Genomic DNA, 24,662 nt, shown 5'->3' with positions numbered 1-24,662 from the left:
GCTAGTACTTTGACAATCTCAGGAAGTTGAAAAACATGAATATAGACTCAATTTGTTTTTTTCAAACGGCTTTAGATAACTTCAGTGTACAGATTCCTTCAGATGGATACAGACACAAACCGAATAAGAATCGTCAATTACTTGTTCACATACTTGCTAGAGACTCGGAGAAGGAAAACGATATTTTGCGGAGAAGAAGAAATGCATCTTGCCACCCATATTAGGTAGTAGAAAAGATTAAAATTCGACAGAAAAATAAGAAAGCAAAGAGCTGAATCCACAATTCCATTGGAGGCGTGAACTTTTCTCAATGCAATTGCTCACAGATTCCTTGCAATATACCATGGAATTGGATATGGATTAGCTTAGTCTACCGTTAACAAGTCACATTTATAGAATTGTTTTTATCTACATCACTACCATAGCAAAATAATGAGAAGTTCACACAATTATACCAACCATCGAGAGTGCATCACTGCATTGACACGCACAGAGTGTATGCTTGTGGACGGAGATACACCTTCCTCGGACATGCAACAGCCAGGACTAGCACGATCACTATTTTGCATTTGCAACAAAACGTTATACCCTTTCGAATGCCATCCAAGAATATGGATCTCAAGGCATGATGCTCCCCACATGAATGTCCAGATAGTTAATAGCTCTAAAACATTTTTAGCTATAAATCCATATTAATCATGCTCATAAGTTGAAACTCTGAAATCCACTAACCATTTCATTCCATATGTAATGTTTGGATATCTGGGAGTTGGGCCACCCAGATGAATCAAAAGATCTTTAAAATTTTGATAAAACAAAAAGTTGGGAGCTGAGGGGAATGCTGTGACATTATGTGTATATCCTATGGCTTTTACTGGTCAAAATTGAGTGTTAAAATCTGTTCTAAGAACAAGCTGCAAGCTAATGGACCTGCACTATTTTATAAAGACCCAATCCATCTCACGAGCTTCTGTAGATTAATCGAGGGCAGTTGTAAGTTGTAACCTTTATGGCAAACTTTGATAAGATTATAGAACTGAAGCACCTGGGGGAATATCAAGAACTTGGAGATGCCTTCAAAAGCTTCATGCACCCACCACTTGATTCCAAACTGAAGTTCCTGCAAAAAAGCAAGAAAAATCAGTAATCGGAAGTGGTCATAACAGCTGGTCCATAAAGGCATATCTAGATGACTATATAATTAATTATTAGATGCTGCCTATACTGAACTTACCCAAATGCTGCTTCCAGTGAAGTGAATTGACGTTATCTGCTGATATATTCCATATTGGAGGATTTCTTCCAATCTTAAGGAGGAATTCACAGCTTCTTTTGGGTCCTCAACTGTAGTAGAAGTCATGATTGATACATCAGACAATGACCATTTGCAAACCAAAATCTTGATAATACAGACTTGGATGTACACCAGGATGTTATATTTGTCAGTAATGTGATATAGGTCACAACAGCAATAAAGTCATGTCAAGGAATGATAGTCACTTCACTGGCCGTACACCAACAGTCCTTACACGGAACCGATACTGAGGTTGATCTTCATTGTCTTCATCTTCGTCATCCTCACTTGAATCATCTTCAACCCTGTCCCACCGTGAATAGTCTAGGTTAGAATGTCCCTTTGGTTTTGGGATTGCTTCCCATGCTCTGGAATTGTGGGGTAAGTCCTTGAGGTTTTGAGCTTGCGAGGTAGGAATTTTCAGACCAGAGCTGGTGCTTGTAGATTCAGTTTCTTGATTGCAGCCTGCTTTTACATCCACAGCTTTCCCTTTCTCTTTTTCAGAGCCAGTGCTTGTAGACTCAGTTTTCTGATTACAGCCTGCTGTTATGTCCACCAGTTTCCCTTTCTCGTTTTCAGAGCCAGTGCTTGTAGACTCAATTTTCTGATTACTGCCTGCTGTTACATCTACCAGTTTCCCTTTCTCATTTTCACCCTCGTTGTCTTCTTTCTCTTGCTCCTCCTCCCCATCTTCTTCTTCTTCTTCTGCTTCCAGCTCAGCCATCAATGATTCTTCTTCAGATTCAGGTATTGGAGCCAGTGACTTTACTCGAGAACATATCATTGTCAAATGAAAGCCATATCAGAGAAGAATGATTATAAATTACCATTTCAACTTTTCCGTTATTCAAAGGAATAGTTGATAAATCATATTTATAGTTCAAAAATGAACCCGTGATGCTTGATCACATGCAATTTTGTGTCTCAATAAAGAAAAAGTTTGGATTGACAGCTAAAAGATTCAGGTCATGTTTAAGAACTAAAATACAAAATTCACTCATAACTATAGTACCTGACACTTGCTGTTTATAACACAAAATTTGAAGTTGGGAATAAGATATGCACAAAGTCCAACAAAAAAAATAGTGACACGCAATATAGGCCTTTAAATGCCCCTGTACAGAGCAGCAATTAGTCCATATTGAAGGAAGTAGAAGAAGAAATAGGGGCAGACCTAAGATAACTTTAAAAGAAGTGGTTGTTGAGAGGACAGGCATAGGTTAGGCCTTCATGTACCTTGTATCTAGTATGGCTTCAAACAAAGCTGATTGGAAGGCAAGAATCGATGTAGCCGACCCTATTAGTTGGGACAAAGGCATATTGGTTGTTGTTGTTGTATGATAGACCATAACTGCTGGGTAAAGGATCTCTACATCATGGCTGCAGGGATGTCATCATGAACCGGTATAGAACCATAGCTTTAAATAATAATAAATAATATAACTAATATGCTCAGTACACATAATATGACCAAGAACTTGGGAACTGAACAAGAATCAACACCACCTGTTTCACAAGGTTTATTCACATTATATATGTTCCATGATATTTTTATGACAAATGAGGAAGAAGTTGGGTCATATGTTTTTGCATGTGTTTGGATCTGTTAGTCCTAATCTCATGGGATCTGCTTGAAGTGATCACCAAAATGTAAACAAAATGATGACTTCAATAAGTCTACTACTATATTTCTTGTCATTATTCAGGAAATGATGATGGAGATGAATCCCTACAAAGAGATGGACCATTCCGTTAAAAATATGCAACACCAAACCAAGAGGATCTTGCTTCCTTATGATCTTTTATGCAGAATCTAACAACTTACCCATTTGCTTTAGTACCGTAATTAAACATAAATGGCAAATTCTGAGATTTTCTTAAGGCCCGTTTTAGGGAGAGGGCTAGGCACACCACTGGGTTCCTGAAGCTAGTGGCCTTCTTCATTCCAAAGGCGGTTGGAGGGAGACAACTCAGGCAAGGCACATTACTGTTGTGCCCAGCCTTTGCCCTCTCTTAGTTCTGTTGTAACTTTTTCACAGTATATGATATTTTACATGTAGAATTGTGCTGGTTTTTCAATGTCAATTTTCATGTTTGATGTCAAAACAAACAGCAGAAAATCCTATTTCCAAAGAAAAGTTCCTTCCCACCTTTTACATAGAGAATGGAATCTACAGGAAAATTTTAATAGAAATTTCTTGGGTCTGGCAGGATACAAGTACAAAAGAAATATTAAAATGATACTTGGATGAAAGCAGCATGCTGGAAGAAAAGCTCAAATATGTGTTCCATCTCTCAAGGAAATAACTTGCATCCCATCTCCCAAATCAGTATGCACCCATACCGATATTTTGGGCAGCCTAGGTTGTAGCCCGATCGTATGCCTTGAATTGGCCTTCCGGACCCCTTAGCTTATACAGAAGTTTAGCTAATTGGACCAGACAAAGCTAAGCCCACTAATCAAAGTCTTTTTTTAACGAAAAATTGTGTAGACACAACTTCTCATCTTCCCCCCTTAAATGGCTTCCTTTTTGGGTGTGAATTTGCATTAATTTTCAATTTTTGTAGGAAGTTTCATGCTCAGACCCTGGCAACACATACAGTAGAGTCCACAAGCAGTGACTATGCTTGATATTTAAAGCATGATGATGGATTTCAGAAAGAAAAAGTTCAAGCAGAACAGAGAGCAGAGACTACCAATTGTGTCCTTAGACGAGCTTCCAGATTCTGATAGACTTCTGATGATGGGTTCAGCTCAATGAGCCTATTCACATCAAAGAGTGCAGAGTGGTATTCCCTGAGGGTGACCAGAGTCTGTGACCGCAACATTAAGGCTCCAGTGTGTCTGTGGTCCAGCTCAAGCACTGAAGTGCATTCTTCTGCTGCCTAATATGACAGTTGTACACTATTAGAAAATGTAACCAAAATTGAAAAGATTTAAATAAAAGTTAATGATACAGATCTCTGAAGGACTCAACAACTTAAAGAAAATTTGAGAAATTCAGATATTAGATGGTTACAGAAGTAAATAAATACATCACAAATCTTCCACCTTTTATTTTATTCTTTTCAAACCAGCTTTGACACTCCATTTTTTGCAAAGGAGTACATTTAACTAGTACTGGATTAATTGAATTAACTCCATAAGAAAAGTGAGGTGGCATATCAAATAAGGTAGTCAAAAGATTCTCTTTTCCCCCTTACAAAGTTGGAGTTAAGGGGATTCCAAGGATATATAGAAGCTGCTTCACAGTAAAGAATGAGAGCTAGTGAGTGCACAGAGCCCAAAAGGACCAGTCCACTTTCATCATTACACAGGCATATCTCACCAACCTTTTCTTCAAGTCACTTACCTCTTTTCTCTTCCCTTGGTACATAATGACATCTACAGGGTCCTATAGGTCTCAAAAATACTACACATCTATCCAAGTTGTAACTCATTTTAGCAATTCAGAAAATACAAATATGAATTATAAGTCATTTGCTTTCCTCATCACGATCACAGATACCACTCTAGGTTTTTCAAATATTTATATCAACTTAATAGTGCCTTTCATATTCCGAAGGAAAATCAAATTCGGGTTGGATGAAGATACAAGCAGCGGGGTTGAACAACAACCTTAAGGTGCTGAGAAACCCTCAAATGTTTTTTCCAAAAGTAGAAGTCCATTTTGCAGAACATCCTTCTCAACAATATGTACGACTGAGGAGATCAAACCATTGAACTGCTGACTTGGAACCATTTATTCTTATCAAATCTGTCAATCAGGCCAACCTGTACCATATATTTTTAACCGAAAAAGATTTTCTTTATATACTCTGGGGTTTGAAAACCCACAACCTCTTCATAACATTTAAACTTTGCATGGCACATGTTAACATTAAATCGTGATTACCAAATAACCGCCCTTAGTGCATAATTATATTCAGTTGGTTCTGCTGTTGTTTTAAACCAAAACTATTTAGACCCAAACATATGAATTAAAGAAATAAAAGAGGAAACAGACATAGTTGAAGTCCCAAACAGATGGCACCCACATGGGAGCTCAGAAGAAATCAAACATGCCATATTTTTATTCTTTTAATATTATAATACTTAATCCCAAAGGTGTGGCATTTCTTTTTCTTTTTCTTTGGGTAAAGCCATCCCAGTATTACTGTTGCCTTTTCTTTTCAGATCTCATTTTCTTCTCCCTCCCCCCCCCCCCCCCCCCCATTATGGCAATGCCCTATGAATGGTTGGTCTATTCTGGATTCATCTGAATTTGGCTTGTAGTATAAAAGAGTTGGAATAATTAGAAGTGTCTTCAGATGATGGTAGAAAATTAACTAATCATTTCCACTTGCAGTCGCATAAAGGCACTCCGAGGTTGTATCCTAAAGACTGGTGTCATAGTATGTAATTTCTTCCATCTCGTTCTGTTTCAAATTGGCATGTCTGCAACCTGACTACAATGGCAGATCGACATCTCTAGATATCTCTCTCAAATATCCTAACCAGAACTCTCAAGCTCCAGCTTAAACCTAATCTACAGGCAAAATTTCCAGCCACCATTCGCAGGTTCTGTTTCAGACCCCAAAAATTGTCCCAACACAGCTGCATTGTCTATTACCTGGACCCCAAATCCTAGTTGAGCCATGAAGCTAGATTCCATCTCTTCTTCCACCTATGGAAGAAGCTTAAAAATCAAACCAACTACAAGAGCACATAGTCAACCAAGTTCCTACCCTAGGAGAAATGCAATAAGGAGAACTCAACTGTGATTCTCAACACATACCAACAGAAACTCTAAGGCTCAATTTCATAAACTCATAATACCAAAGAAGTTGTTTGTGGTCGTATATATAGACAACCCATCTGAAAAATGAGTTTTGACTTTGACTCTTTAGGAAAAATTCTGAAACCACTGGTAAAATAACTCTTAAGTGTGAATCTGATTACAATATCACAACTTAAATCTGTGCTCAACTCCTTTTATAATAGAATTATAAGTAATATATGTAGAAGCCCCCAATGCACCCAACATCAAGACACAATCTTACCGGTACATAATCTAATGCATGATTCACTGGATCAAGCATTAGATCTTAGAAAACTTATTTGGCTCCTACAGCACTACGTTGTTTCACCAAGCTCACTAATTAATACCTTACTTGGTCATGACAAAATATACTTGCATGAAAACAGGAATTACTTCAACGTCTGTTGGTAACAAATGCTACCAGTCATCCAAATTTCATCAGCTTGAAATTTCTTCAACGTCTGTTGGTAACAAACGCTACCAGTCATCCAAATTTCATCAGCTTGGAATTTCTTCAACGTCTGTTGGTAACAAACGCTACCAGTCATCCAAATTTCATCAGCTTCCAAATCTGTCTATTGTTCTTCCCGACAGTAAATTCTGTCAATAATTGAAGTTCTGAGAATATATTCTTTGTACTTCTTTGGGGGTAAGGATAATGTTGTATCTTTAACATGAATTACTACGTTTACCATTAAACTAACCACGTGCTCATCAAACAGCAGGACTAAATCAAATTTCGATTGCAATGAAACATTTCGTCAGTTATTCCAGAATTTTTATTCCCTTTGATTTCTATCTATCTGAAATAGCTGTTTGAAAAATGCAAAAGCAAAAGCAAAAAAAAAAAAAAAAAAAGAAGAAGAAGAAAGAAGAAGAATAAGGAAGAAAGAAAAAGGTAACCGTTTCAGAAATTGAAACAGAAGTCCAATCAAATCAGGCCTAAACCGTTACTAAAATGGTTGAAACAGAAGACAACATAAACATTTATAAACAACCACAATAATCCAGAAGAAAAAAGGTATATAAACAGTGAATTACAATAATTTGAAAGAGACGGGGCAAGATTAGGACCTTCTTGAAATCCTGCAGTTTCAAATAACAAGCTGCTCGATTGCTGTGTAGCGCGATCTTCTGCGCTTTTGTCTTCGCCAAAGTTAGGGCTTCAGTATAAAACGCTAAAGCCTCTTCATACCTTCCATCACGATACATCTGATGAGCTCTCTCGATCTTATTCAAAGATGGCGTTGCCATTTAAAAGATACTGAACCGAAGCCAGTGAAACCAATATGATTATTGAATTCAGGAAGCGCGAAACCGATAGCGGAGATAAATCAGATCCAACAAGAGGAGAACTAAATCACACTGGATCTCTTGAAGATAAAGAACTGAGATTCAGAAGAGAGGGAGAGAGGGAACCAGGAGCTTTCTGTTTTTGAAACCAAATTGGCGTTTCGCTTTTCCATGTATTAAGATTTAAGATTAAGGTATTACCAAATAATAATAATAATAATATTAATATTTCCATTTTGTCTCTTGTGAGTTGTGATGGATAACAGGTGGGAGGATGAAGCTCCGGTCCTGTCAAATGCAATTTCAAAATTTGGCAATGGCATGACCCATGCATATGTGTACAAAAAGGGGAACCGGATATGTTAATCGGCCGATGCCGTGAATCAGATAGAAGTATAGAACAACGGTTCTGTATAAATTTAAGGATCTGTTTGGCGACTTCAAGAAACCAAAGAATGATCGATAACTGTTTATTAAAATTGTTTGTTTCTGATAATTTGTAAAAAATATTCTTTTTATGATTTAGGTTAAATTAATTTATAAAATCACAAGAAACAAATAGTCTGTTGGATAAATTCATTAATGGCTTGTTTAGTTATTTGAATTTGCTAAGATGAATGAGTGGTAAAATTATGATGGATAAGATAAGAAATGATCAAATTAGAGTTGGTATGGGAGTTGCTCCCATAAGTGATAAGTTTCGAGAAAGTCGTTTGAGGTGGCATAACCACGTTCAACGGAGACCTATAAATGTCCCTATACGGAGAAGTGATATAATCTATATTGAAGTAACTAAAAGAGCTAAGGGTAGATCTAATATAAACTTAGGAGAAGTGGGGTTTTTTTTTTTTTAGGTAATTATTGTTTGGTTAACTTGAATCATGACCATGGTTTGGAGAATTTTGTCAAGGTGATTTTGTGAATGCGCAAATATTTAACCTTTTATAATAGGGGTGAAATCTCTGGATTTCATCTCAACCATAAATCTACGTTCACGTGTTTAGCGTAAAAATGTGAATCCTTAGATTTCATGAATCCATCCAAGGATTCATACAACCAAACGGGTATAAATTTTTCATTTATGAATCTAAAGATTTGAAATTTATAGATTCATGTAAACATTGGCCTTAATAGAATTAGGGTGAAAGAATGTAAAGAAAAACTTAAATTTTAATAAATATGTTACTTACCTCGATGGGTAAATCTTGTATATTCATAAATAAACATGACTCTTGTATAAAATTTGTTTATAATATTTAAATTTTAATTAAAAATTAAAAACTTGAATTCAAGTTAAAAATCAAATTCAAGCTATAATAGATCTGTTATGGTCTATCATAGGATAATCAAACAAATTTACTTGTAAATATTAGGAAAATCAAATAGTTATTTTATTATAAATATGATCTTACATATCTTAATTTTATAAATTCATGATTTTCGGAAACATAATTTTAATGTTTAATTCTTACGCCCTAAACCCTCAAAACCAACCCCCACCTTCCCTATAACTGCAAACATCTGGAGAGGTTCCTACCAAAAAAAAAACATCTGGAGAGGCAGAGAGCTAAGGTCGTGGCGGGAAACAAAATCACTTCCCAATTTGATTCCAGGAGGAAATCGCTGCAATTCGAAGCTCGTCCATTTGGAAAGGATGATTATCTCCTCTCTTCTCAATTACCTCTTCAATAGAGTCTGGTTAGTGACAGGCTGACAGCTACTTTTTGTAATTTTTTCTTTTACTTTTCGTTTTGTTAATTTGGAATCATTTACATTTGTTTATTGTAAAATGGATTCAAACCCTCCTTCATCTGGGGGCTTTTCCCTCGTTAATCCCATCAGCTGGGCTATGTTAAACCTTGCATCTTCGTGTATTTGCTGCTCGAATTGGTTCGCTGTCTTCAGTGTTTGATCTGTTAACTCTTCAAGCTCTTTGGGTCATTCAAGACTGCCGCTTTTAGCGGTTTCGGTTTGATCTGTTGTTCAGAAGATAGAGCTGAAGTGGGTTTACGGGTTTCGTTCACGAGCTTGTATTAATTTTGGTTTTCATTTGGTTGGATTTTCTGGTCAGTTGTTCTGTAGGTGGGTTGACCTTGCGTGGAGAATTTTCTCTATTACTCTTCTATATTCATGTTATTGAGGTCGAGATTTTGTTCAATTTGATGTGTTATCAATCAATCTATGTTTCACTTTTGTTGGATTCTGACTTCTCTTGCTTCATCTTCTTAACATGTATAGTGTAGTTTCCTTAATTGTTTAACGATGAGTATTTTGTATTATTGCTTAATGAATCAGCTATATTCATTTGGCTTTCTGTTTTTCTGCATCTTCTTTTGGATGGTATAGTTATACTACCAGGATGGGTCGGGTTTTACGACGGCATAGGTTGAATATCCAAGACCCGAGATGAAGGTTCTAGCCGTCTGATTTCGAATAAGAACACCGGAAAGTAGAGCTGCCACTACCGCACAGAAAACCAAGCTTCGTAAGGGTTTTTACCTCTGTGATTTTGCTGGTCGTATCGTCTCTCTCACCTAATCAGAAGCCCAAACCCTAGAAACCGACTCAGACACTTGACTGCTAGATATCGCTCTTCGCTTGCAGGTCTCAACTTCGCATTTCTGTTATTCAACTTTAGGCGTTTCAACGAGACGTCTAATCATTTATCGATTTACAAAGGTAAACCAAAAACCAATTTAATTTCACTCTCTGGATTTTCTTGGATTCGCTACTAATTCCTAGATTGGATTTCCTCGTCAAGTGGCAGGAACTATTGGCATAATCTCGTTCGGAGCTCTTGGCCAAAGTGAGTTTTTTAAAATTTTATTTATTTATTTATTAATTTCTCTTGAATAACTGTAACTTTCTGCCTATGCAACAGATCTAATCATGTCTTACTACCATCTCTTGCTTATTCTCTTCATGTAACTCATGAGAGAATCGAAAATCGTCTTCTTATTGTTTTATTGGAATTGAAAAATGTTCTGTTACTTTATTCATGCTCTCTAGTAGGAAACGGATTACTAAAACTAGAGAGCGTCAGCCATATTCCTCCCCATTTTTGGATTTTTTCTGTGATTCTTTGCTCCCCCATAATCCTCAGAAAAAAGAATAACAGAAAAATCCAAATTGAAGAAGGGATTCTTTATTTGTATGCATATCACTATTGTGTAGTTGATTTGTGTTCTATCCCTGTCTGAATTTTTTTTTCTTTCTTTCATGTTTTAATTAATTGGTCATCGAGACTTGAAATCAAAATCTGGATCTGTGTGAGTTTTTTGGTATTTTCGATGTTATGATTAACGAACTGTTTGCAGTTAATTTACTTTTTGAATATTTCTTAAAACAGTTCATATGGTTGTGATACTATCGACAAATATGACAAATACTTCTCTTGTTTCATCTTCTTAACATGTATAGTGTAGTTCCCTTAATTGTTTAGCGATGAGTATTTTGTATTATTGTTTAATGAATCAACTAGATTCAATTGGCTTTCTGTTTTTCTGCATCTCTGTTGAAGTGGTAACTTGTCTTCTTTTGGATGGTATATATGCAACTCTAGGAGACTGACTAACTGGCTACTCTAATCGTGTAGTGGTTGGATAATAAAAAACATTAAGATCAGATGTTGCTTTTCTTTTTTCACTTGAATGAGATAATTTGATCTATCATTTTATGCCATTATGAGGTATCCACTATTTCTAAAGTTACTCCTATGGTATGGGATTAGAATCAAATATGAGCTGTTTCATCATTAAATGTTGAATACTTACTTAAAAGCCTGATTATCTTTAATGCCCACTATCATATGTCCACCAGTGTTCAACTAATGTGCTTCTTCTCTCCCATTTATGTAGGCCTTTTATGTTCAGGTCAAATCTTGGCTGCTCCCATGTAACTTTGAAAATCTTGATTTCAACTAGTAGATTTTCAAGTACCAGTTTAAAATGGGAAGGCGTTGTAAATGGGAATCACTTATTTGGTGGAAATGTGGAGAGAGACTTGTTCTCCCTAAATGGTCTCCTCAGTGCCCATGTTCGCGAGGGCAATGCTTGGGCTGCATGGCAACTCTTCCATCAGATGCACTGCATGGACCTCAACCTCAATGCTTACTCTTTCACAACCATTCTTGGCGTGTCAGCTCTTTGGAACGTGAAGGGTGGACAGCAGGTTCATGCCTTGGTCATAAAAACTGGTTCAGAATCTGAAACTGTTACACAAACTGCCCTTGCTAAGCTGTATTCCAAGTGTGGTCTCTTGGATGATTCAGTTTGTGTCTTTGAAGAGACAAAGTCCAAGGATGCTATTTTATGCAATACTATGATCTCAGGCTTTCTCCACAATGGCCTTGCTTGGAATGCCCTTGAAGTTTTTGGAGGAATGTGGAAGGGTGGGATCATGTTTACCAGCTTCACACTCTGCTCTGTTCTAAAAGCGTGTGCTTCTCTAAATGCTCTTCAGCAGGGGAAGCAGGTTCATGGTTTGGTGATTGTTATGGGTAATGATTTGCTTGTTCTTGGTACTGCTCTCATTGATTTTTATTCTAGCTGTGGATTTATTGGGGAAGCCATGAAAGTCTTCTGTCATTTGAATTGCAGGAGAGACGATGTTATCTTTAATTCCCTGCTTGCTGGGTGCATTCGAAATCAGAAGTTCAATGAAGTATTCACACTTCTCAGACAGATGAAACCAAACTGCAATGCTCTTACTTGTGCTCTTGCTGCTTGCTCGGAGAAGTCAGATTTATCAACTGGAAAGCAGGTACACTGTTTGGCAATACGTTTGGGATTTGAATGGGATACCCAGTTATGCAACACCTTGCTGGATATGTATGCAAAATGTGGAAAGGTATCTATTTCTCGTTCTCTGTTTGATAGAATCCATTTTAAAAGCGTAGTTTCTTGGACCAGCATCATAGATGCATATGGAAGTAATGGGCATGGGCTTGAAGCTTTTGAGTTGTTCAAAGAGATGGAGGAGCAGAGTAGTATTTCACCTAATCCTGTGACATTTCTTGCTATTCTATCTGCTTGTGGACATTGTGGACTGGTGGAACAAGGACGAGAATGTTTTCTTCTGATGAAGGAGAAATATGGATTTGATCCAGGTCCAGAGCATTGTTCTTGCTTCATTGACCTGCTAGGTCGGGCAGGTCGGATTAGTGAAGCTTGGGATCTCTTGCATGCTATGGATGAGAGGGGCACTAGGCCTACTGGTGAAGTATGGGCTGCCTTGTTGAATGCGTGTACAACTAATTTAGATATCAGAAGGGGCAAAGTTGCAGTGACACAGCTACTTAAGCTACAGCCAGAGAAACCTGGAAGTTATATTTTGCTTTCAAACTTCTATTCTGCCATTGGAAGATGGGATGTTGTGGAGTCATTGAGGGGTATGATGAGGGGTAGAAGACTGAAGAAGGAAGTAGGGAGTAGCTGGATCACTGTTGAATGTTTTGAAAAAAAATATTGATTGCAATGCTTGGGGAAAAAGTTGATCTAATTTTAGTGAGGGCTGAGCATGTCATCCAAACCCTGTCGTCTTTGTGTTGGTAAGATATTGGATGCCAAGCTGATAATTGGTTCATTATTTGAATGTTGCAGTGTCACAAAAGCTTTTGTAAAAAGCCTTGGTACTGATCCTACTCTTCAAATTTTAGAGAGAAGCAACTGTAGTTTGTCATTTATCTACTCATTATAGTTTTTTGAGTCTGTCACTAGAAATGTTCAGTCCATATCTCATTTCAATTTAGAAGATTTAGGATTTTATATGCGGAATGCTACATTCAGGGTTTTCTTGAAAGTCATGAAGCCACTATTGAAGCTTTGCGGTCTTTAATGGGTTGTGCTTGATCACCTTGAGTGCCTGCATCTGATGCATCACTATCACTCACTGCATTAGCGGATTTGTCACCCACAGTGAATTTGATGATACATTCATGGGCTTCTGACAGGATTTGTCTCTTTCATGGATCGAAGTATAGCCTTCGTGAACGATAGTTGAAAGTTATTTTTCCAAAGATCCATTGGCTACTCTTGTTTTTGTGTAGCAAATTGAGTGGGTTGCAACTACCCAAAAAAGAAAAGAGAGTGGGTTGCTGTGCATTGAGCCATATATTCTTTGTAAAGAACAGGAATAAATGGAATGATCTTATAATCTGCTGAAAGTAAATTTTGCTCGAATGGCTAACTACTGTCAAGATTTGAAACTAGACTTCAGAGTTAGAAATTCATAAAAAACTAACTAATTAAAAGGGAGAAGAAACAATAAGGAAAATAATAGATTGTGATAAAATTGTGCTCTTCAGGTGGACTTCTCTACTTATTCTTCTTGGTTGAGTGTTACATTATGTAACAAGCATTGGCATTTTCATCATTGAATGTATATTCCCACTCTGTGTTACATTGGGGATGATTCGCTCTGTAAGATTGGCTCTGCAACCATCGTTCAGAATTTAATGGAGCTTCATATTCCCGGTGATACAAGACTTCTGGTTCACTCTTGACTTCGGGTTCACTCTGGGCCTGGGATTCATTCTTCTTGTCTTCTTCTGCTGCTTTGGTTGGCTCTTGAGGTTGCTTCTTACCTATGGAAAAAAATAAGACAAAGAATACATAAACATCGGAGATGAAACTTGGGTAGAAAGAACAAGCAAATAAAGGAAAAGGCAATTTACCTTTGCGTTTCAGAAAAGAGCCCAACTTACCCATTTTTCTCTATCTGTCCGTTTGCCTCTCCCTCTGTTTTTCTCTGTTTTTCTGTGTTTCTCTCTGTGTTTCTCTTTCACAGTTCTTTCCCAGACAGCCATTATAGCTTTTATAACTCCGTTTGAGGAGACAGTTTTGGAAATTCTATACAAGAGATTTGCTACTTTGACCTCCCTTGATTTTGTTACTTTCTTTTGATGTTTTACCATTTTTTCACCTTGCTAGATTGAGAAGGATTAGGGAACTTAAAGAGTAACTTTCTCTATTCTGCCAAATTCGTTATAGTAACTTCGTATCTATTGATTTTGGCAACTAATAAAATAAACTGAGAAATCCAAAGAAGGTGGCTGGACAAGCTACAAAGAAGGTGATCTTGAGTTGACATATACAGTGTTTCTTATTCATAGTAAGAGAATCTCTTCTAGAAAGCCAAAAGAACCAGTAGTCCATTGAAGGAATTGGAAAAAGGAAATGATTGAAACCAATTTATGGTAACAGTCCATAGAAGTTCACAAGCTTCTTTATTCCGACCACGTATCCCTGTCTCAACCCTTTTCTGAATTTGTTAATCTCTAAAAATTGGGTTCAAGAACTGATCAATTTAGTCCCAAATAGAGGTCTAAGCTTGGTCTGTGAACCAAAGCCGTTTGCACTGGAAAGCTTTTCATTTCGTTTTTATAATGCATGCAAGATAGCCTTCTTTTTTAGTAAGGAAAGTTTCTTTGAAGAACACAAGGTACTCACAATTTTTACAAGCCAGGGATTGGGAATGTGATCAAATCGTTCTTTCCGTAATGGATGAAGCCTTCCCAGACACTATTACCACTCCTGGGTTTTTCACCGATGAGTTGTTTTCTTGGAGGATATGATGCCTATCAAGTCTATTTGTCGAAGTTGAATCATCTCCACCCAGGATTCCCTCCACCCAACTTACCTATACTACGATAGACCCACACTCACATTAGTGTAGGACCCACACTAAGGGTGGAATAAGAATTGAACATTGGAGGAGTCTAATAATGAGTTTGGATCACCTCTCCATCAAATGAGTACTAATGTCTTTTCACCATGTATATAATGTGGGCCAATGTGAGACTCACTATGGGTCCCATCTCTGAATTATTTATTATATTTAAAAGTTAGGTCCACATTAAAATTTTAGGTAAATTAATAGGAATACTAAAATATAGATAACACAATTATAAGTAAATTATTAAAAAAAAAATTTGAAATGAAGCATAAGACTAAAATTGTGGGAGAAAAACTTTAAAAAATCATGAAAGAAAAATGTGAGAAAGAAATTGTGGTAGAAATTGTAGAAAAAAATGATAGATTTGAAGTCTATTAACTAAATATGGGGAAAACGGTCAATTTTCATAAATTAAGTAAAATAAAAAATAAAAAATTATGATTATGATTAGATCTAATAATATTAATGGCTGAAATTCTAAACATCCAACTAATAAAACTTAAAATTTAAATTGCAATTAGTAGAAATCGAAAGTTTATGAATTCAAAAATAAAATTAAATGATTACAATTAAATCTGATAAAATTGATAGTTGAAATTCAAAACGAAGTTTAAAATTCTATTAATAGAAATTGAAGTTTTAGGGGGATTAAAAAAATCAATAATTATGATTAAATCTGATAAAATTAGTGGATGAATTCTAATGAAATTTAATTTTAGGAGAAAGAAAGAATTGATAAAAAGAATCCAATTATGCTTTTTGAAAAGAATACTAGAAAAATCCGGAGTGAATACGTGATACTTGAGGAGAAGATTTAGGAAAACTCCAATAGAGAGAAAGAGGGAATACCTAATAATATTGGAGAAGATTTAGAAAAACTTCAACATCTCTACTAGCTACTCCAATGTATTGTGATAGATACTAAAAGAGATTAAGGAGAGAATAAATACAAATGAAAATATGAGAATAAATAAGAAGAAATTCATGGATGTTGGGTTAGTTTTTAATTTGGTAAGCCATGAATGGGTCCTACACTTAAATGAGCATGGATGTATTGGAGTATGGGTAGACTAGGTGAATTCAAACTCCCATTTGTCATAGGAATATCTTCTTGTCTTAATCCTTTGAGTTGTAAATGAGTCAAACCTTTCTTTTTGATTCCACATAATCTCAACACACCCTAAACTTAGGTTGGAATAGCTATATGAGGGTTCGTTCTGCTTCAATTAGTTTAAGTCAATGAATTTACTTAAACTCAAAGAAAATGGAATTGAGTTATAAAACTTATATGCCAGATGTCTATTGGGTCGAATTATCATGACCAAATTTACATTTTTTTTACGCATTTGTAAAGTCAAATAAGAGTCGATCCCAAGATTGTTATTTGGCATCTATGTGCTCTGTTGTGCATGACAAAAGATGTTTTTCTGTCATTATATACAAGTGATTTAAACAAAAAACCAAATAGAATTTAAGTTTGATTGCAAAGCTGATGCTAATACATATGGGATGAAGAGACAAGAGGGTTTTCAGAGAATAACATTAGATATTTGTATTCATTCATAACATAAACAGCAAATTCTACTCAAAACTTAAAAAAAGAAAAAAATCTAATCCAATGATAATCAGCAAAAAAAAGAAAAATCAAAATATATATTGGGTTCCTCAGTTTCATTCTCTGAACTTTGAAAGTCTTTTGGTAGGAGCTAATAACGAGGTCCATTCTTATATACATCATATTCTCTCCAGAGACCTTGCATGAACTTATCCTGTTCTTCTTTATAAGCCTCATAGTGTTGACGTCGCTCTGATGGTGAATACACTTCTGCATATCCTGCATATTCAGTTTTCGTAACTACTGGTTCACTCGGGGCTTCGGGTTCACCTTGGGCTTCAGCTGGTTCACCCTGGGCTTCCGGTTCACTCTTCTTGTCTTCTGCTTCCTTGGCTGGTTCTTGAGGTTTCTTACCTATGAAAAAAAAAAAAAGACAAACACAGGAATAATTACATCAACATAGAAAATGAAACTTGCATGGGTAGAAAGAAGAAAGAGAAAAGAGAGGAAAAGACATTACCTTTGCGTTTTAGAAAAGAGCCAAACTTGCCAAACTTACCCATTTCTCTCTGTCTAGCTCTCTTCCTGTGTTTTTCTTTCTTTTTGTTTCTCTTTGTATCTCTCTTACACAGTTACATCTCACACAGCCATTGTAGCTTTTATAATTACCTCAGAGGAGACAGTTTTGGAAATTCGGTAGAAGAGATTTTGCTATTCTGACCTGCTGTTATTTTCTTACTCTCTTTTTTATGTTTTACCATTTTTTCACCTTGATAGATTGAGAAGGGTTGGTGTAACTTATAGTAACCTTCTCTGTTCTTCTAAATGCTTTATAGTAACTTCATTTCTATAATGGAAAGAGAAGGAAGAGAGGTATGATCCTTTGGCTTAACCAATTCGTTTTGGCAACTAATAAATTTAACTCTTAGTAAAAATAGATAAATTGATAAATTGAAAGAAGGAAGGTTGGATAAGCTACCAAGTAAGTGATCTTGAGTTGACATATACAGTGTTTCTTATTCATGGCAAGAGAATCTCTTCTCGGAAAAACAGTAGTCCATTAAAAGGAATTGGGAAGAAAATGGAGGAAACCAATTTATGGTGTTTCTTATTTATTTATTTATATATTTTAGCCAAACAATGTTTCTTATTCATAGTAAGAGAATCTCTATTCGAAAACCAAACGAACCAGTAGCTCATTAAAGGAACTAGAAAGAAATGGTGGAGACAAATTTATGGTAACAGTTCATAAATAGAAGGTCACAAGCTTCTATACTCCCACCATATCTCTCTTTGTCATTCTTTTTTCGAATTTGATAATTAATCAACATTTCCTTTATATAAATTTGGGATCAAGAACATTAATCCCAAATAGAGGCCCATATTAATTTGAATGAGCCAAAGCCATTTTTACTAGGGAAGCTTTTCATTTGGTTGCTTAGCTTAATTAGAGTTTGGGTTTTATTACATTGTAATTGCATGTAAGATAAATTATGATGTACAAAGAATAGAGATCGATGATTCGCGATTAGTTAGCTTCAAGAGGGGAGAATCATGTACTCTTCAATGGAAAGAGACATGTATTATCATCACGCTTCTCTACCATACAATAAAGTGAGGTCCATACAAAATTTACTTGAGTTCCAATCTTTATCTAATACAGATAGCTTGATTGAGCTCCACTTTGTAAGTCTCATGCCAGTGGTTGCAACAGCTCTATGATGCAATGAATATTTTTTATCAAAAAAAATTATAAATTTAATTTTTTAATAAAAGTAACAACTGAATTTGACAAATCCATGGAAAAAGAAAGGTGGCTAAGCCAAAAAAAGAGAGTTGTTGATGAGTTGTGTGTAGATTATTTTAACTAAGAGAATCTCTTTCTTGAAAATCATACGACTAGCCGTATCAATCCATTAAAAGGAATAAATAATCAAACAATTCAAATTGAACAAACTAATTTATGGAAATACTTTATAACGGTCACAAACTTTTTTTTAATCCCGCCATATCTTTCTGTCATTCGGGCCAACTTGGGCGCACATTGACTACATTCTCATGGGGCTTTTTATATAATTAATAAGACGGAGCTTCCCCCTTGACCCCAAGGAGATGCCCCTAACCTCAAGGAGATTCGAACTTTGACCTCTTATGTGGAAATCGTTGGTCATTTTTTTTTTCCCAGCATATCATTAACTTCTTTTCTGAGTGGTTAACGTGTCAATCCTTTTTATCTTAAAAGATTTGAGATTTTTAAGGTCAAAATTTTGTGTACATCATAGTTCTCTTGTTCATTGTTCTCTTCATGTCACTACTTACAGTGCTTTCGGTGGACCAAGACTTGAATGCAGTACATTAATGCACAATACTGAAGTTGAACCGCTTTTAGTGTACTTGAACTCGCAATCTTTTAATTTTTCTTCCTTGTAAATATTAAATCTTAAATTTGGATGTAAAATTGATGCAAATACACGTAGGCATGGGATTAAGAGACAAGAGGGTTTTTCAGGATAATTTTTCACTCAACAGTAAATTCTACTCAAAACTCATAAAACACTAATCCAATGATAATCTGCAAAAAAAGAAAAAAAATTACTAATGGGTTCCCCAGTTTCTCTGCTTCTCCGATCACAACCCTTTGATTGAAGCTTTACGAGTTACTAAGAACGTTTGTTCTTAGCATAGTCACGCCAGAGATCCTGCATGAAGTCATCTTGAACTTTTTTGTAAGCATTAAAATGTGCTGCTCGCTGGGCTCCTGAATATTCAGCTTCTGCATATTCAGTTTTCTTAACTACTGGTTGTTCTTCCAATCGTCCAGAATCTGAAACTTTCTTTTCACTGCTTTTTCGATCTTCTTGTTGTTCTTTATTGGCTTTCTTGCCTTTGGAATCAAAGAAAGACAACAACAAAGAGCATAAGGCTTTAACACAAGAGAATGCTGAAGATAAATCATAAAGAAAGCACAAAACAAATTAATAAAGGAGAAGCAAGAATCACCTTTGCCAAGAAATTTATTTCCCCAACCCATTCTCACTCTCTCACACTGCAGCAGCAGCAGCAGCAACAACAAAAGCTTTACAGTTTATATGGACAATTCATCTCTCAATCACCAATCTAGCTTTTATAGATAACTTCAATAGTACCGGAGGAGATAATTTTGCCATCTTGCCCTTCTTTATTTATCTTTAGTTTCTTTAGTTACGATACTTGATTTATAGTAACTTTCTTTAGGATCGTTGTTTCTATTAATTAATGTAAAGAGAAAGAAGATAGATTAATAACTACCCAAAAAAATGGGGAAGGAAAGGTTTAAACAATTTTGTTTTTGGTACAAAGGAGTCGGGATGGGGATATTAATATGCTTTAACGAGAATCAAGCACACAACCTCTTCACTAAGAGGTGTTGGTTTCAACCATTAGAATAGCTTTGTGTTGGAGGTTTAAACAATTTTTTGAGAAAGAAATGGAAGAACTAGTTAACATTCTGTAATGAAAATTACCAAAATGAAATTCTGTAGATGGAATGTTACTAGTCCAATCAAGTTTAATGTGGGATAGGGGTGTTAGTCTTGCTATGGTGATATATTACGAAAATAAAATTTCATATCACGTGGACCCACACGAAATATAAAGCAGAAATTTACTATTAGTTTATGGTGGGTTAATAAAGCGGTTAAAGGCCAAACCTTCTACCGGAATGTCTTGGGTTCGCACCCATTCCGCAACATTAATATTCTCATTCCCATCCCGGTATATTAGAAACTCTTAATAAAATAAATTTAAAAAAAATACTTTTTTGTTTTGGCAACTATTTTTGTTTGTGTTCTCACTAAAATTGTGTGCATGGGTGTTGTGCAATTAATGTACATCACCTGTAGTGAACGATCGATCTTGACCATTCATTTTTCAAAAGTGTATTATTATACTTTTAAGAAATGTACGAGATTGAGATCTCGATGGTTCGCAAGACAGTGCTGCTCAGCATTGAGGACGAACTAGGAATCCCACCATTGGGACTGGGAAGGAAGGGACGATGACGAAACAAACTTGGTTGGACCAGTTTTATAAGGTTCAAGTTTGGCCCAGTGGACCAGTGTCTGTGCCTCACCGAACTTGGACCCAAAATCTCAGGGAGCATTGTTTATTGGGCTGGGTTTAGTGGGCCAAACCTAAAACCCAATTTTCTAAATGCCCAGCTTGGGTCGGATTGTTTAACGGACCAGGATAAATTTCCATGACCCAAGAATAAATATCGGGTCGGGTCTTCTTCCCTTGACCCAATTTTTTATTTTATTCATTTAATTCTTCGGTCGTACTATGTGAGAGAAGTCCAAGCGCCATCACGGCTCGCAACTCGCAAGTTGTTTGTTTCTCGTTCTGGAATTTGAATTTCTTCGTTTTCGTTCTTATTTGTTATCGCCTCACACGACGAATTCCCATTAGAAATCTCCGATTATCGTCTTTTGTCTTACTTTCTTCGCTTCTTGATATTCTCACTCTTAAGATCTGATGATTCAGAAGGTAAATCCTTCCTCTTCGTTCACTGTGTTTTTGGCTAAACGCTAATTGAAACTCGCTGGTTTATTGTGCCCTAGTTGGGTGCCGGGAGTTGAAGACCACCTATAACTTGATTTCTATATTTGGAGACTTTAGCAGATTCTTTCTAAATCCAAATTCTGCAATTTTGTAGTTATCAAAAAGTTCCTTTTCTTTTCTGTGAATCATTTTTCACCCTTTATTCATTCTTTTCCCTTTTTGTTGGTTATCAATAAAATTTGGATCTGATATGACTTTTGGCCTGCTGGATGTTACTAATCAAATTCATTTCCGGATATTGCTTCAGCTGTTCATAGGATTGTGAGTCGTTTGGCATTATCAAGGAACGTGTAATTCCAATGAGACCTCACGCATTAAAATAAAATAAGAAGTTGAACTGAAATTATTGAGTTCTAATACCTTAATTCATGACATGTAAGAGCATTCTTGAAGTTGAGAATCTAAGTGTTGATACAAAATCCTGTCACGTTCCTGCAAAACACGTGTTCGACCTTGGGGGTCGAGGTCTCCGACAAGCAAGTCAGTACCAATGATATGATTTCAACTACTCAATAGAAAATTCAAGTAATTGATCACACATAATATGAATATTTATTAGATAAAGCATGCTTGAAGTACATATCATAGTTAGACTCCGAATATAACTCTAACAAGAGTTGTGTTAGGAAAGTAACTCTATGAAGAGTTATTTACTTGACTTATCCTTTTAGGTAGTTGGCAGGTGATAGAAGTTTACTTAGATCGGGCTCCCTGAACATGATGGTTGGACCGGCCACTATTACTATGGTCGGGATAACTGTATTGAAACCGCTGGTCAAACCGATCAAAATAGAATGACCATTTTAATCATTAACACTAAGTATCATGAGATGAGATCACGCAGTATTTATCTGATCAACAAGATGGAGGATTGGGGTTCTGTTGGTGTGCTTGTTAAAAACTCATTGCATGTATCTGCATTGTATCTTGTAGGTCACTGGGTTGCAAAGACGAATTGAAAAGGGATTGGACTTGAAGATTGCATAAATTATTGATTGGCATTTAACTTTTCCATTACATTTTTGTCTCTTATTCTTTTATGAATGCGCTAAATGAGTATCTAATGTACATAGGAGGAAAATATTAAATGCTTACACTTTGTTGAAGCATTTTCTCACTTCTAAAATTTGTTCTAATTATATTTTCCATGCCATTTAAATTTCCAATAAAAATTGAGGGCATAATAATAAACGTATATTTTTCTAAGAGAGAAATAGCTGGTGAGGGGTATATTTTTCTCACCTTGGACGATTGGGAAACCTTGGGGGCGGAGAGATCCTTTCGTTTTTAGGGAAGATCATTTTACTTTTACGGTTTGGGACTCCATCGGGATTCTCCCCGTGATACCTTCAAGCCCCACGATATCCTCGGGGAAGGGATTCTATACCTCGTCCTTTTACATATTCCTAATCTGACAATTGACTTATATTTTGCTAGTTGGGACTAGTTTATTTTCATACATGAAGGGTGGTTTGCTTGGATATATTTCATACTCATAAGATAGTTTTGTTATTTTAAAATATCAAGGAAAATAGAAAGGTAAAATATCAAGTAAAAAGTAAATACAAGGGAGATTGAGAAAAAAATTTCTTAGAAAAAATAAATAAATTATACAATATAAATATTTTTATTTTCCTTTTTAAAATAGCAAACTAGCAATTACACGATAGATGTCAAATACACACAAGGGTGTCCATTGCGTTCTGAAACTATTTAACCTTACCGAACCACGCCGTCTAAAATTGCACCGTTTAAAATTTGGTATGGTATGTGCTGAAATTGAATTTATTTGGTATGGTTCCGGTTTCAAATACTCTATATTGTTGGTATGTACTAAAACAATACCGAATTAGTATCATACCAAATTAAAGGATATAAATATAAGTTTACAATTAAAACACTTTACCTTAACCCTATCCCTAATTCTCTGTTTCAGCTTTTCGTTTTGTCATTCACTCTTCTTAGATTTACTTGTTTTTCTCTATTAATTATATTTATTTGTTTTGTCTCTGTTAATATCAGATTCTATCAATTGTTTGATCGCAATTTCATTAGGATCTTAATGAACTAATGACAAAAATGTCATGGATTCATTCATAGCAAAACTGTACCGCACTAGATATTATGTTTAAATCATTTTACTGCATCAATTTAATACTAAAGTCGTACTGAACTGTTTTGCATATCCGGAAATCGTACCATACCACAGTATGGTCCTGATAAACAGCATAGTACGGTTCTGATTTACCGATTGACACACTTACTGCCATGTAATAAAATTAAAAAAAATTAGAGATGAGAGTGAAAATTGATTTAAAAAGACACTTATTGTTATAAAATAAAAAGAAAAATATAGAATACAAAGAAGAAAGATAAGATGAGTTTAATTAGAACTAGTCCATTCAGTTGAGTGCATTACATATTTATAGTAGAATGAACATCTACTATGATATGAAAATATCATAGTCTACAAAGAAAAACAATATATGATTATTATACACAATAAGATATTATTGATATGGAAAGATAGATTACCACCCAAGATATAAGGTGCATAGAATGAAAATATTAACTGCTAACATTGTATGTTGAGATCACTGTAATCTTCAATTAAGATGGAAATGTGAATCACCAAGATTATATGCTGAGGTGGTTGAGATCTTCAATTAGAAAGTATCATACACAATCATATTATTTATAACACTTAAAGCACGTAAAAGTAGGAAGAAAATCATAGCTCAAAAAAAAAAAAAAAAAACGAAGAAAATAAATCAATTTGAATCGGTTTTAATCCGGAACCCAAACTATCCGAACGGAACTAATAAACAATTTCAAATTATCACCCGGTTATACACTTATACTACCAGGCAGGATGGGTCGGGTTTTACGACGGCATAAGTTGAATATCCAAGACCCGAGATGAAGGTTCTAGCTGTCTAATTTCGAATAAGAACACCGGAAAGTAGAGCTGCACTACCGCACAGAAAACCAAGCTTCGTAAGGGTTTTTACCTCTGTGATTTTGCTGGTCGTATCGTCTCTCCCACCTAATCAGAAGCCCAAACCCTAGAAACCGACTCAGACCCTGACTGCTAGATATCGCTCTTCGCTTGCAGGTCTCAACTTCGGATTTCTGTTATTCAACTTTAGGCGTTTCAACGAGACGTCTAATTATTTATCGATTTACAAAGGTAAACCAAAAACCAATTTAATTTCACTCTCTGGATTTTCTTGGATTCGCTACTAATTCCTAGATTGGATTTCCTCGTCAAGTGGCAGGAACTATTGGCATAATCTCGTTCGGAGCGCTTGGAAAAAGTGAGTATTTTTTTCTTCTTTTTTTCTTTTTTAATCTCTCTTGAATAAATGTAACTTTCTGCCTATGCAACAGATCTAATCATGTCTTACTACAATCTCTTGCTTATTCTCTTCATGTAACTCATGAG

At 35.7% G+C, this 24,662-nt stretch overlaps 2 protein-coding genes across 5 annotated transcripts; one reads left to right on the top strand and one right to left on the bottom strand.

Moving 5' to 3' along the window:
• Positions 1-358: 358 nt before the first annotated feature.
• LOC149026277 (Tetratricopeptide repeat (TPR)-like superfamily protein) lies at positions 359-7,536 on the bottom strand. The gene is made up of 4 exons (XM_089146533.1): positions 7,171-7,536; positions 3,992-4,180; positions 1,235-2,057; positions 359-1,120 (listed from the first exon to the last, which is right to left on the bottom strand). Exons 1-3 carry the CDS (start codon positions 7,348-7,350, stop codon positions 1,497-1,499), a joined length of 930 nt encoding a protein of 309 aa, XP_089002659.1. The 5' UTR covers positions 7,351-7,536; the 3' UTR covers positions 359-1,120; positions 1,235-1,496.
• A 1,659-nt stretch (positions 7,537-9,195) lies between these two features.
• Positions 9,196-13,865, top strand: LOC149026276 (Tetratricopeptide repeat (TPR)-like superfamily protein). Of its 4 annotated transcripts, XM_089146530.1 has the most exons (4): positions 9,196-9,874; positions 9,994-10,068; positions 10,151-10,195; positions 11,247-13,864. In XM_089146530.1, exon 4 carries the CDS (start codon positions 11,254-11,256, stop codon positions 12,856-12,858), a length of 1,605 nt encoding a protein of 534 aa, XP_089002656.1. In that variant the 5' UTR covers positions 9,196-9,874; positions 9,994-10,068; positions 10,151-10,195; positions 11,247-11,253; the 3' UTR covers positions 12,859-13,864. The 4 variants fall into 4 exon arrangements, with proteins under 4 accessions (XP_089002656.1, XP_089002657.1, XP_089002655.1 ...); XM_089146531.1 differs by lacking the exon at positions 9,196-9,874 and having other exon boundaries at positions 9,881-10,068; positions 10,157-10,195; positions 11,247-13,865; XM_089146529.1 differs by lacking the exon at positions 9,196-9,874 and having other exon boundaries at positions 9,881-10,068.
• The last annotated feature ends 10,797 nt before the right edge of the window (positions 13,866-24,662 follow it).

This window comes from Hakea prostrata, chromosome 2, assembly GCF_041222555.1.
Source record: "Hakea prostrata isolate BN-2017 chromosome 2, UWA_Hpros_2, whole genome shotgun sequence".
NCBI lineage: Eukaryota > Viridiplantae > Streptophyta > Magnoliopsida > Proteales > Proteaceae > Hakea > Hakea prostrata.
This window is presented reverse-complemented; position numbering and strand designations above follow the sequence as displayed.